Genomic DNA, 13,801 nt, shown 5'->3' on the forward strand with positions numbered 1-13,801 from the left:
CAAGTAAAATGGTCCATTCATATGATCCCGTATTTGGCGAGTTTAGAAGGCAATCAAAACGGCAGAAACACGTATTGGTCGACTTTGCTTTTGAGTACTATGGTTGTTCCAGTGTTGCGTCAAATATGTTATAGTAAATAATGAATGTTGTTGCAGCTTGTTTTTGTGTTCATAAAATGACCTAATTTGAAACCATTGATACACAAAGAGCTTGCTTTTCTTTATTCGGTATACTATTCACATGTTTCCTTCTTCACTCATGAAAATCCTTTCATATGTTTTCAAAGTGATATTGAGATACCGTGAATTCAAAGTTCACTCTGTTGTACATACTATACCATAATTGCATATGAACTGATAGAAATAGACTATACTTTCCACGTACAGAATATTGAAATCAGTATTGTGGCAGAATTTTGCAAAATAGTATTGGTTCGATATTTAAAAGTAATCTGTTCCCTTTAAAAGACCAGTGCACGGTTCACCAAAAGAAGAAGAGAAGGGGCACATAAAATCCTCGGTAAGTTTTATTGTTCTTGACAATTTATAAATGGCTCGATATTGTATAATAATAAGCAATATCATAACGTTGTCAATTGTCTCATTGCGCAATATGCACCTTCGATTAAATGCGTTTTTTAGAATATTTTGTTCGGCAAATTGTCACAAATCACCATACATAAGACATGTTTCAGTTGAAAAATCATAATTGCAATTACTCTACAACCTCTTAAGCCTTACAGATAACAAACCGAACCGTTCTGTTATTGTTTTACATAAATGAATATTAACTTATTTGGTAATTTTAAGGAAATACTTACAGGTATGTTTTTGTTTGTTTTGTTTTAGAGTACTTTGGATGATAATGAGGAAGCAAAACTACAGGAATCGTAAGTTTGTTTATAGGTTCCTCTTATTTTATTTTGGTTCGATATTCCTTTCGTAAATTGTTACGTTGCTTATATTTATGCCCTAGTATACAGCGTATTCATTGCAGTTCCCTGGGTGTTTTGCCCATGCATAAACTATATGCAAAAGGTATATTGTTTAGCGTATTATAAGTCAATGCCTTTTCATGGTACAGTTAATGCATCCAATGTACAAATTAGCTTTTTGTTGCATAAAGCCATTGGTAATTATGTTAAATCATAATGCCGGGGTGACTGAATATGAAGTTGATATTGTTTAAAAGGGCATCACTTACTCATTCAAAGACAGTACTGTCAGGTGCGCCCATGTTTCCTGGTTCACAGTTTGATGTGAAGAACGTCCTCGATTCGAAGAGTATTAATACTGATTGTTATATGTTTGTACGATATGTTTTAGAAACGACCTTGTGCACCGAATGAAGATAATTAACTTTGTCATCCAATTTGTCGGTTATAAAAATAAATAATTGTCATAAAATCCACAAACAGGTTAAACACAACTGTCGTAACAATTCGGTTGAAGAATGTAATAGGCTAATATTTCCAAATTTGTTTTGCACAAGGCACAACATTTTCAAACAGTCGGTCAAAACGAAAAACAAAGTGGCTGCCAAATTAAATAATTTTTAGCATTCTCGTATCAGAGCTAGTTTCTACAGCCAATGAAAATGGTCCATTCATATGATCCCGTATTTGGCGAGTTTAGTAGGCAATCAAAACGGCAGAAAAACGTATTGGTCGACTTTGCTTTGAGTACTATGGTTGTTCCAGTGTTGCGTCAAATATGTTATAGTAAATAATGAATGTTGTTGCAGCTTGTTTTTGTGTTCATAAAATGACCTAATTTGAAACCATTGATACACAAAGAGCTTGCTTTTCTTTAGTCGGTATACTATTCACATGTTTCCTTCTTCACTCATGAAAATCCTTTCATATGTTTTCAAAGTGATATTGAGATACCGTGAATTCAAAGTTCACTCTGTTGTACATACTATACCATAATTACATATGAACTGATAGAAATAGACTATACTTTCCACGTACAGAATATTGAAATCAGTATTGTGGCAGAATTTTGCAAAATAGTATTGGTTCGATATTTAAAAGTAATCTGTTCCCTTTAAAAGACCAGTGCACGGTTCACCAAAAGAAGAAGAGAAGGGGCACATAAAATCCTCGGTAAGTTTTATTGTTCTTGCCAATTTATAAATGGCTCGAAATTGTATAATAATAAGCAATATCATAACGTTGTCAATTGTCTCATTGTGCAATATGCACCTTCGATTAAATGCATTTTTTAGAATATTTTGTTCGGCAAATTGTCACAAATCACCATACATAAGACATGTTTCAGTTGAAAAATCATAATTGCAATTACTCTACAACCTCTTAAGCCTTACAGATAACAAACCGAACCGTTCTGTTATTGTTTTACATAAATGAATATTAATTTATTTTGTAATTTAAAGGAAATACTTACAGGTATGTTTTTTGTTTGTTTTGTTTTAGAGTACTTTGGATGATAATGAGGAAGCAAAACTACAGGAATCGTAAGTTTGTTTATAGGTTCCTCTTATTTTATTTTGGTTCGATATTCCTTTCGTAAATTGTTACGTTGCTTATATTTATGCCCTAGTATACAGCGTATTCATTGCAGTTCCCTGGGTGTTTTGCCCATGCATAAACTATATGCAAAAGTTATATTGTTTAGCGTATTATAAGTCAATGCCTTTTCATGGTACAGTTAATGCATCCAATGTACAAATTAGCTTTTTATTGCATAAAGCCATTGGTAATTATGTTAAATCATAATGCCGGGGTGACTGAATATGAAGTTGATATTGTTTAAAAGGGCATCACTTACTCATTCAAAGACAGTACTGTCAGGTGCGCCCATGTTTCCTGGTTCACAGTTTGATGTGAAAAACGTCCTCGATTCGAAGAGTATTAATACTGATTGTTATATGTTTGTACGATATGTTTTAGAAACGACCTTGTGCACCGAATGAAGATAATCAACTTTGTCATCCAATTTGTCGGTTATAAAAATAAATAATTGTCATAAAATCCACTAACAGGTTAAACACAACTGTCGTAACAATTCGGTTGAAGAATGTAATAGGCTAATATTTCCAAATTTGTTTTGCACAAGGCACAACATTTTCAAACAGTCGGTCAAAACGAAAAACAAAGTGGCTGCCAAATTAAATAATTTTTAGCATTCTCGTATCAGAGCTAGTTTCTACAGACAAGTAAAATGGTCCATTCATATGATCCCGTATTTGGCGAGTTTAGAAGGCAATCAAAACGGCAGAAACACGTATTGGTCGACTTTGCTTTTGAGTACTATGGTTGTTCCAGTGTTGCGTCAAATATGTTATAGTAAATAATGAATGTTGTTGCAGCTTGTTTTTGTGTTCATAAAATGACCTAATTTGAAACCATTGATACACAAAGAGCTTGCTTTTCTTTATTCGGTATACTATTCACATGTTTCCTTCTTCACTCATGAAAATCCTTTCATATGTTTTCAAAGTGATATTGAGATACCGTGAATTCAAAGTTCACTCTGTTGTACATACTATACCATAATTGCATATGAACTGATAGAAATAGACTATACTTTCCACGTACAGAATATTGAAATCAGTATTGTGGCAGAAATTTGCAAAATAGTATTGGTTCGATATTTAAAAGTAATCTGTTCCCTTTAAAAGACCAGTGCACGGTTCACCAAAAGAAGAAGAGAAGGGGCACATAAAATCCTCGGTAAGTTTTATTGTTCTTGCCAATTTATAAATGGCTCGATATTGTATAATAATAAGCAATATCATAACGTTGTCAATTGTCTCATTGCGCAATATGCACCTTCGTTTAAATGCATTTTTTAGAATATTTTGTTCGGCAAATTGTCACAAATCACCATACATAAGACATGTTTCAGTTGAAAAATTATAATTGCAATTACTCTACAACCTGTTAAGCCTTACAGATCACAAACCGAACCGTTCTGTTATTGTTTTACATAAATGAATATCAACTTATTTGGTAATTTTAAGGAAATACTTACAGGTATGTTTTTTGTTTGTTTTGTTTGAGAGTACTTTGGATGATAACGAGGAAGCAAAACTACAGGAATCGTAAGTTTGTTTATAGGTTCCTCTTATTTTATTTTGGTTCGATATTCCTTTCGTAAATTGTTACGTTGCTTATATTTATGCCCTAGTATACAGCGTATTCATTGCAGTTCCCTGGGTGTTTTGCCCATGCATAAACTATATGCAAAAGGTATATTGTTTAGCGTCTTATACGTCAATGCCTTTTTCATGGTACAGTTAATGCATCCAATGTACAAATTAGCTTTTTATTGCATAAAGCCATTGGTAATTATGTTAAATCATAATGCCGGGGTGACTGAATATGAAGTTGATATTGTTTAAAAGGGCATCACTTACTCATTCCAAGACAGTACTGTCAGGTGCGCCCATGTTTCCTGGTTCACAGTTTGATGTGAAAAACGTCCTCGATTCGAAGAGTATTAATATTGATTGTTATATGTTTGTACGATATGTTTTAGAAACGACCTTGTGCACCGAATGAAGATAATCAACTTTGTCATCCAATTTGTCGGTTATAAAAATAAATAATTGTCATAAAATCCACTAACAGGTTAAACACAACTGTCGTAACAATTCGGTTGAAGAATGTAATAGGCTAATATTTCCAAATTTGTTTTGCACAAGGCACAACATTTTCAAACAGTCGGTCAAAACGAAAAACAAAGTGGCTGCCAAATTAAATAATTTTTAGCATTCTCGTATCAGAGCTAGTTTCTACAGACAAGTAAAATGGTCCATTCATATGATCCCGTATTTGGCGAGTTTAGTAGGCAATCAAAACGGCAGAAACACGTATTGGTCGACTTTGCTTTTGAGTACTATGGTTGTTCCAGTGTTGCGTCAAATATGTTATAGTAAATAATGAATGTTGTTGCAGCTTGTTTTTGTGTTCATAAAATGACCTAATTTGAAACCATTGATACACAAAGAGCTTGCCTTTCTTTAGTCGGTATACTATTCACATGTTTCCTTCTTCACTCATGAAAATCCTTTCATATGTTTTCAAAGTGATATTGAGATACCGTGAATTCAAAGTTCACTCTGTTGTACATACTATACTATAGTTACATATGAACTGATAGAAATAGACTATACTTTCCACGTACAGAATATTGAAATCAGTATTGTGGCAGAATTTTGCAAAATAGTATTGGTTCGATATTTAAAAGTAATCTGTTCCCTTTAAAAGACCAGTGGACGGTTCACCAAAAGAAGAAGAGAAGGGGCACATAAAATCCTCGGTAAGTTTTATTGTTCTTGCCAATTTATAAATGGCTCGATATTGTATAATAATAAGCAATATCATAACGTTGTCAATTGTCTCATTGCGCAATATGCACATTCGATTAAATGCATTTTTTAGAATATTTTGTTCGGCAAATTGTCACAAATCACCATACATAAGACATGTTTCAGTGGAAAAATCATAATTGCAATTATTCTACAACCTCTTAAGCCTTACAGATCACAAACCGAACCGTTCTGTTATTGTTTTACATCAATAAATATTAATTTATTTGGTATTTTTAAGGAAATACTTACAGGTATGTTTTTTGTTTGTTTTGTTTTAGAGTACTTTGGATGATAATGAGGAAGCAAAACTACAGGAATCGTAAGTTTGTTTATAGGTTCATCTTATTTTATTTTGGTTCGATATTTCTTTCGTAAATTGTTACGTTGCTTATATTTATGCCCTAGTATACAGCGTATTCATTGCAGTTCCCTGGGTGTTTTGCCCATGCATAAACTATATGCAAAAGGTATATTGTTTAGCGTCTTATAAATCAATGCCTTTTCATGGTACAGTTAATGCATCCAATGTACAAATTAGCTTTTTGTTGCATCAAGCCATTGGTAATTATGTTAAATTATAATGCCGGGGTGACTGAATGTGAAGTTGATATTGTTTAAAAGGGCATCACTTACTCATTCAAAGACAGTACTGTCAGGTGCGCCCATGTTTCCTGATTCACAGTTTGATGTGAAGAACGTCCTCGATTCGAAGAGTATTAATACTGATTGTTATATGTTTGTACGATATGTTTTAGAAACGACCTTGTGCACCGAATGAAGATAATTAACTTTGTCATCCAATTTGTCGGTTATAAAAATAAATAATTGTCATAAAATCCACTAACAGGTTAAACACAACTGTCGTAACAATTCGGTTGAAGAATGTAATAGGCTAATATTTCCAAAATTGTTTTGCACAAGGCACAACATTTTCAAACAGTCGGTCAAAACGAAAAACAAAGTGGCTGCCAAATTAAATAATTTTTAGCATTCTCGTATCAGAGCTTGTTTTTACAGACAATGAAAATGGTCCATTCATATGATCCCGTATTTGGCGAGTTTAGAAGGCAATCAAAACGGCAGAAACACGTATTGGTCGACTTTGCTTTTGAGTACTATGGTTGTTCCAGTGTTGCGTCAAATATGTTATAGTAAATAATGAATGTTGTTGCAGCTTGTTTTTGTGTTCATAAAATGACCTAATTTGAAACCATTGATACACAAAGAGCTTGCTTTTCTTTATTCGGTATACTATTCACATGTTTCCTTCTTCACTCATGAAAATCCTTTCATATGTTTTCAAAGTGATATTGAGATACCGTGAATTCAAAGTTCACTCTGTTGTACATACTATACTATAGTTACATATGAACTGATAGAAATAGACTATACTTTCCACGTACAGAATATTGAAATCAGTATTGTGGCAGAATTTTGCAAAATAGTATTGGTTCGATATTTAAAAGTAATCTGTTCCCTTTAAAAGACCAGTGGACGGTTCACCAAAAGAAGAAGAGAAGGGGCACATAAAATCCTCGGTAAGTTTTATTGTTCTTGCCAATTTATAAATGGCTCGATATTGTATAATAATAAGCAATATCATAACGTTGTCAATTGTCTCATTGCGCAATATGCACCTTCGATTAAATGCATTTTTTAGAATATTTTGTTCGGCAAATTGTCACAAATCACCATACATAAGACATGTTTCAGTGGAAAAATCATAATTGCAATTATTCTACAACCTCTTAAGCCTTACAGATCACAAACCGAACCGTTCTGTTATTGTTTTACATCAATAAATATTAATTTATTTGGTATTTTTAAGGAAATACTTACAGGTATGTTTTTTGTTTGTTTTGTTTTAGAGTACTTTGGATGATAATGAGGAAGCAAAACTACAGGAATCGTAAGTTTGTTTATAGGTTCATCTTATTTTATTTTGGTTCGATATTTCTTTCGTAAATTGTTACGTTGCTTATATTTATGCCCTAGTATACAGCGTATTCATTGCAGTTCCCTGGGTGTTTTGCCCATGCATAAACTATATGCAAAAGGTATATTGTTTAGCGTCTTATAAATCAATGCCTTTTCATGGTACAGTTAATGCATCCAATGTACAAATTAGCTTTTTGTTGCATCAAGCCATTGGTAATTATGTTAAATTATAATGCCGGGGTGACTGAATGTGAAGTTGATATTGTTTAAAAGGGCATCACTTACTCATTCAAAGACAGTACTGTCAGGTGCGCCCATGTTTCCTGATTCACAGTTTGATGTGAAGAACGTCCTCGATTCGAAGAGTATTAATACTGATTGTTATATGTTTGTACGATATGTTTTAGAAACGACCTTGTGCACCGAATGAAGATAATTAACTTTGTCATCCAATTTGTCGGTTATAAAAATAAATAATTGTCATAAAATCCACTAACAGGTTAAACACAACTGTCGTAACAATTCGGTTGAAGAATGTAATAGGCTAATATTTCCAAAATTGTTTTGCACAAGGCACAACATTTTCAAACAGTCGGTCAAAACGAAAAACAAAGTGGCTGCCAAATTAAATAATTTTTAGCATTCTCGTATCAGAGCTAGTTTCTACAGACAATTAAAATGGTCCATTCATATGATCCCGTATTTGGCGAGTTTAGAAGGCAATCAAAACGGCAGAAACACGTATTGGTCGACTTTGCTTTTGAGTACTATGGTTGTTCCAGTGTTGCGTCAAATATGTTATAGTAAATAATGAATGTTGTTGCAGCTTGTTTTTGTGTTCATAAAATGACCTAATTTGAAACCATTGATACACAAAGAGCTTGCTTTTCTTTATTCGGTATACTATTCACATGTTTCCTTCTTCACTCATGAAAATCCTTTCATATGTTTTCAAAGTGATATTGAGATACCGTGAATTCAAAGTTCACTCTGTTGTACATACTATACCATAATTGCATATGAACTGATAGAAATAGACTATACTTTCCACGTACAGAATATTGAAATCAGTATTGTGGCAGAATTTTGCAAAATAGTATTGGTTCGATATTTAAAAGTAATCTGTTCCCTTTAAAAGACCAGTGCACGGTTCACCAAAAGAAGAAGAGAAGGGGCACATAAAATCCTCGGTAAGTTTTATTGTTCTTGCCAATTTATAAATGGCTCGATATTGTATAATAATAAGCAATATCATAACGTTGTCAATTGTCTCATTGCGCAATATGCACCTTCGATTAAATGCGTTTTTTAGAATATTTTGTTCGGCAAATTGTCACAAATCACCATACATAAGACATGTTTCAGTTGAAAAATCATAATTGCAATTACTCTACAACCTCTTAAGCCTTACAGATAACAAACCGAACCGTTCTGTTATTGTTTTACATAAATGAATATTAACTTATTTGGTAATTTTAAGGAAATACTTACAGGTATGTTTTTTGTTTGTTTTGTTTTAGAGTACTTTGGATGATAACGAGGAAGCAAAACTACAGGAATCGTAAGTTTGTTTATAGGTTCCTCTTATTTTATTTTGGTTCGATATTCCTTTCGTAAATTGTTACGTTGCTTATATTTATGCCCTAGTATACAGCGTATTCATTGCAGTTCCCTGGGTGTTTTGCCCATGCATAAACTATATGCAAAAGGTATATTGTTTAGCGTCTTATACGTCAATGCCTTTTCATGGTACAGTTAATGCATCCAATGTACAAATTAGCTTTTTGTTGCATCAAGCCATTGGTAATTATGTTAAATTATAATGCCGGGGTGACTGAATGTGAAGTTGATATTGTTTAAAAGGGCATCACTTACTCATTCAAAGACAGTACTGTCAGGTGCGCCCATGTTTCCTGGTTCACAGTTTGATGTGAAGAACGTCCTCGATTCGAAGAGTATTAATACTGATTGTTATATGTTTGTACGATATGTTTTAGAAACGACCTTGTGCACCGAATGAAGATAATTAACTTTGTCATCCAATTTGTCGGTTATAAAAATAAAAAATTGTCATAAAATCCACAAACAGGTTAAACACAACTGTCGTAACAATTCGGTTGAAGAATGTAATAGGCTAATATTTCCAAATTTGTTTTGCACAAGGCACAACATTTTCAAACAGTCGGTCAAAACGAAAAACAAAGTGGCTGCCAAATTAAATAATTTTTAGCATTCTCGTATCAGAGCTAGTTTCTACAGCCAATGAAAATGGTCCATTCATATGATCCCGTATTTGGCGAGTTTAGTAGGCAATCAAAACGGCAGAAACACGTATTGGTCGACTTTGCTTTTGAGTACTATGGTTGTTCCAGTGTTGCGTCAAATATGTTATAGTAAATAATGAATGTTGTTGCAGCTTGTTTTTGTGTTCATAAAATGACCTTATTTGAAACCTTTGATACACAAAGAGCTTGCTTTTCTTTATTCGGTATACTATTCACATGTTTCCTTCTTCACTCATGAAAATCCTTTCATATGTTTTCAAAGTGATATTGAGATACCGTGAATTCAAAGTTCACTCTGTTGTACATACTATACCATAATTGCATATGAACTGATAGAAATAGACTATACTCGCCACGTACAGAATATTGAAATCAGTATTGTGGCAGAATTTTGCAAAATAGTATTGGTTCGATATTTAAAAGTAATCTGTTCCCTTTAAAAGACCAGTGCACGGTTCACCAAAAGAAGAAGAGAAGGGGCACATAAAATCCTCGGTAAGTTTTATTGTTCTTGCCAATTTATAAATGGCTCGATATTGTATAATAATAAGCAATATCATAACGTTGTCAATTGTCTCATTGCGCAATATGCACCTTCGATTAAATGCGTTTTTTAGAATATTTTGTTCGGCAAATTGTCACAAATCACCATACATAAGACATGTTTCAGTGGAAAAATCATAATTGCAATTATTCTACAACCTCTTAAGCCTTACAGATCACAAACCGAACCGTTCTGTTATTGTTTTACATCAATAAATATTAATTTATTTGGTATTTTTAAGGAAATACTTACAGGTATGTTTTTTGTTTGTTTTGTTTTAGAGTACTTTGGATGATAATGAGGAAGCAAAACTACAGGAATCGTAAGTTTGTTTATAGGTTCATCTTATTTTATTTTGGTTCGATATTTCTTTCGTAAATTGTTACGTTGCTTATATTTATGCCCTAGTATACAGCGTATTCATTGCAGTTCCCTGGGTGTTTTGCCCATGCATAAACTATATGCAAAAGGTATATTGTTTAGCGTCTTATAAATCAATGCCTTTTCATGGTACAGTTAATGCATCCAATGTACAAATTAGCTTTTTGTTGCATCAAGCCATTGGTAATTATGTTAAATTATAATGCCGGGGTGACTGAATGTGAAGTTGATATTGTTTAAAAGGGCATCACTTACTCATTCAAAGACAGTACTGTCAGGTGCGCCCATGTTTCCTGATTCACAGTTTGATGTGAAGAACGTCCTCGATTCGAAGAGTATTAATACTGATTGTTATATGTTTGTACGATATGTTTTAGAAACGACATTGTGCACCGAATGAAGATAATTAACTTTGTCATCCAATTTGTCGGTTATAAAAATAAATAATTGTCATAAAATCCACTAACAGGTTAAACACAACTGTCGTAACAATTCGGTTGAAGAATGTAATAGGCTAATATTTCCAAAATTGTTTTGCACAAGGCACAACATTTTCAAACAGTCGGTCAAAACGAAAAACAAAGTGGCTGCCAAATTAAATAATTTTTAGCATTCTCGTATCAGAGCTTGTTTTTACAGACAATGAAAATGGTCCATTCATATGATCCCGTATTTGGCGAGTTTAGAAGGCAATCAAAACGGCAGAAACACGTATTGGTCGACTTTGCTTTTGAGTACTATGGTTGTTCCAGTGTTGCGTCAAATATGTTATAGTAAATAATGAATGTTGTTGCAGCTTGTTTTTGTGTTCATAAAATGACCTAATTTGAAACCATTGATACACAAAGAGCTTGCTTTTCTTTATTCGGTATACTATTCACATGTTTCCTTCTTCACTCATGAAAATCCTTTCATATGTTTTCAAAGTGATATTGAGATACCGTGAATTCAAAGTTCACTCTGTTGTACATACTATACCATAATTACATATGAACTGATAGAAATAGACTATACTTTCCACGTACAGAATATTGAAATCAGTATTGTGGCAGAATTTTGCAAAATAGTATTGGTTCGATATTTAAAAGTAATCTGTTCCCTTTAAAAGACCAGTGCACGGTTCACCAAAAGAAGAAGAGAAGGGGCACATAAAATCCTCGGTAAGTTTTATTGTTCTTGCCAATTTATAAATGGCTCGATATTGTATAATAATAAGCAATATCATAACGTTGTCAATTGTCTCATTGCGCAATATGCACCTTCGATTAAATGCATTTTTTAGAATATTTTGTTCGGCAAATTGTCACAAATCACCATACATAAGACATGTTTCAGTGGAAAAATCATAATTGCAATTACTCTACAACCTCTTAAGCCTTACAGATCACAAACCGAACCGTTCTGTTATTGTTTTACATAAATGAATATTAACATATTTGGTAATTTTAAGGAAATACTTACAGGTATGTTTTTTGTTTGTTTTGTTTTAGAGTACTTTGGATGATAACGAGGAAGCAAAACTACAGGAATCGTAAGTTTGTTTATAGGTTCCTCTTATTTTATTTTGGTTCGATATTTCTTTCGTAAATTGTTACGTTGCTTATATTTATGCCCTAGTATACAGCGTATTCATTGCAGTTCCATGGATGTTTTGCCCATGCATAAACTATATGCAAAAGGTATATTGTTTAGCGTCTTATAAGTCAATGCCTTTTCATGGTACAGTTAATGCATCCAATGTACAAATTAGCTTTTTGTTGCATCAAGCCATTGGTAATTATGTTAAATTATAATGCCGGGGTGACTGAATGTGAAGTTGATATTGTTTAAAAGGGCATCACTTACTCATTCAAAGACAGTACTGTCAGGTGCGCCCATGTTTTAACTTTGTCATCCAATTGGTCGGTTATAAAAATAAATAATTGTCATAAAATCCACTAACAGGTTAAACACAACTGTCGTAACAATTCGGTTGAAGAATGTAATAGGCTAATATTTCCAAATTTGTTTTGCACAAGGCACAACATTTTCAAACAGTCGGTCAAAACGAAAAACAAAGTGGCTGCCAAATTAAATAATTTTTAGCATTCTCGTATCAGAGCTAGTTTCTACAGACAATTAAAATGGTCCATTCATATGATCCCGTATTTGGCGATTTTAGTAGGCAATCAAAACGGCAGAAACACGTATTGGTCGACTTTGCTTTTGAGTACTATGGTTGTTCCAGTGTTGCGTCAAATATGTTATAGTAAATAATGAATGTTGTTGCAGCTTGTTTTTGTATTCATAAAATGACCTAATTTGAACCTTTGATACACAAAGAGCTTGCTTTTCTTTATTCGGTATACTATTCACATGTTTCCTTCTTCACTCATGAAAATCCTTTCATATGTTTTCAAAGTGATATTGAGATACCGTGAATTCAAAGTTCACTCTGTTGTACATACTATACCATAATTACATATGAACTGATAGAAATAGACTATACTTTCCACGTACAGAATATTGAAATCAGTATTGTGGCAGAATTTTGCAAAATGGTATTTGTTCGATATTAAAAAGTAATCTGTTCCCTTTAAAAGACCAGTGTACGGTTCACCAAAAGAAGAAGAGAAGGGGCACATAAAATCCTCGGTAAGTTTTATTGTTCTTGCCAATTTATAAATGGCTCGAAATTGTATAATAATAAGCAATATCATAACGTTGTCAATTGTCTCATTGTGCAATATGCACCTTCGATTAAATGCATTTTTTAGAATATTTTGTTCGGCAAATTGTCACAAATCACCATACATAAGACATGTTTCAGTTGAAAAATCATAATTGCAATTACTCTACAACCTCTTAAGCCTTACAGATAACAAACCGAACCGTTCTGTTATTGTTTTACATAAATGAATATTAATTTATTTTGTAATTTTAAGGAAATACTTACAGGTATGTTTTTTGTTTGTTTTGTTTTAGAGTACTTTGGATGATAATGAGGAAGCAAAACTACAGGAATCGTAAGTTTGTTTATAGGTTCCTCTTATTTTATTTTGGTTCGATATTCCTTTCGTAAATTGTTACGTTGCTTATATTTATGCCCTAGTATACAGCGTATTCATTGCAGTTCCCTGGGTGTTTTGCCCATGCATAAACTATATGCAAAAGGTATATTGTTTAGCGTATTATAAGTCAATGCCTTTTCATGGTACAGTTAATGCATCCAATGTACAAATTAGCTTTTTGTTGCATAAAGCCATTGGTAATTATGTTAAATTATAATGCCGGGGTGACTGAATGTGAAGTTGATATTGTTTAAAAGGGCAT

At 32.9% G+C, this 13,801-nt stretch overlaps 1 protein-coding gene across 1 annotated transcript in view; it reads left to right on the forward strand.

Moving 5' to 3' along the window:
- Nucleotides 1-8: 8 nt before the first annotated feature.
- The window catches only part of LOC128241029 (A-kinase anchor protein 12-like), a 67,049-nt gene continuing 53,256 nt past the window's right edge, over nucleotides 9-13,801 (forward strand). Inside the window, exons 1-17 of the mRNA XM_052958013.1 lie at nucleotides 9-94; nucleotides 469-520; nucleotides 850-890; nucleotides 2,057-2,108; nucleotides 2,439-2,479; nucleotides 5,238-5,289; nucleotides 5,620-5,660; nucleotides 6,828-6,879; nucleotides 7,210-7,250; nucleotides 8,418-8,469; nucleotides 8,800-8,840; nucleotides 10,008-10,059; nucleotides 10,390-10,430; nucleotides 11,598-11,649; nucleotides 11,980-12,020; nucleotides 13,072-13,123; nucleotides 13,454-13,494. Coding sequence (XP_052813973.1) covers nucleotides 9-94; nucleotides 469-520; nucleotides 850-890; nucleotides 2,057-2,108; nucleotides 2,439-2,479; nucleotides 5,238-5,289; nucleotides 5,620-5,660; nucleotides 6,828-6,879; nucleotides 7,210-7,250; nucleotides 8,418-8,469; nucleotides 8,800-8,840; nucleotides 10,008-10,059; nucleotides 10,390-10,430; nucleotides 11,598-11,649; nucleotides 11,980-12,020; nucleotides 13,072-13,123; nucleotides 13,454-13,494 — 830 coding nt within the window. The remainder of the gene's footprint in view (nucleotides 95-468; nucleotides 521-849; nucleotides 891-2,056; nucleotides 2,109-2,438; nucleotides 2,480-5,237; nucleotides 5,290-5,619; nucleotides 5,661-6,827; nucleotides 6,880-7,209; nucleotides 7,251-8,417; nucleotides 8,470-8,799; nucleotides 8,841-10,007; nucleotides 10,060-10,389; nucleotides 10,431-11,597; nucleotides 11,650-11,979; nucleotides 12,021-13,071; nucleotides 13,124-13,453; nucleotides 13,495-13,801) is intronic.

The sequence above is a fragment of the Mya arenaria genome, chromosome 7 (genome assembly GCF_026914265.1).
Source record: "Mya arenaria isolate MELC-2E11 chromosome 7, ASM2691426v1".
Classification (NCBI taxonomy): domain Eukaryota; kingdom Metazoa; phylum Mollusca; class Bivalvia; order Myida; family Myidae; genus Mya; species Mya arenaria.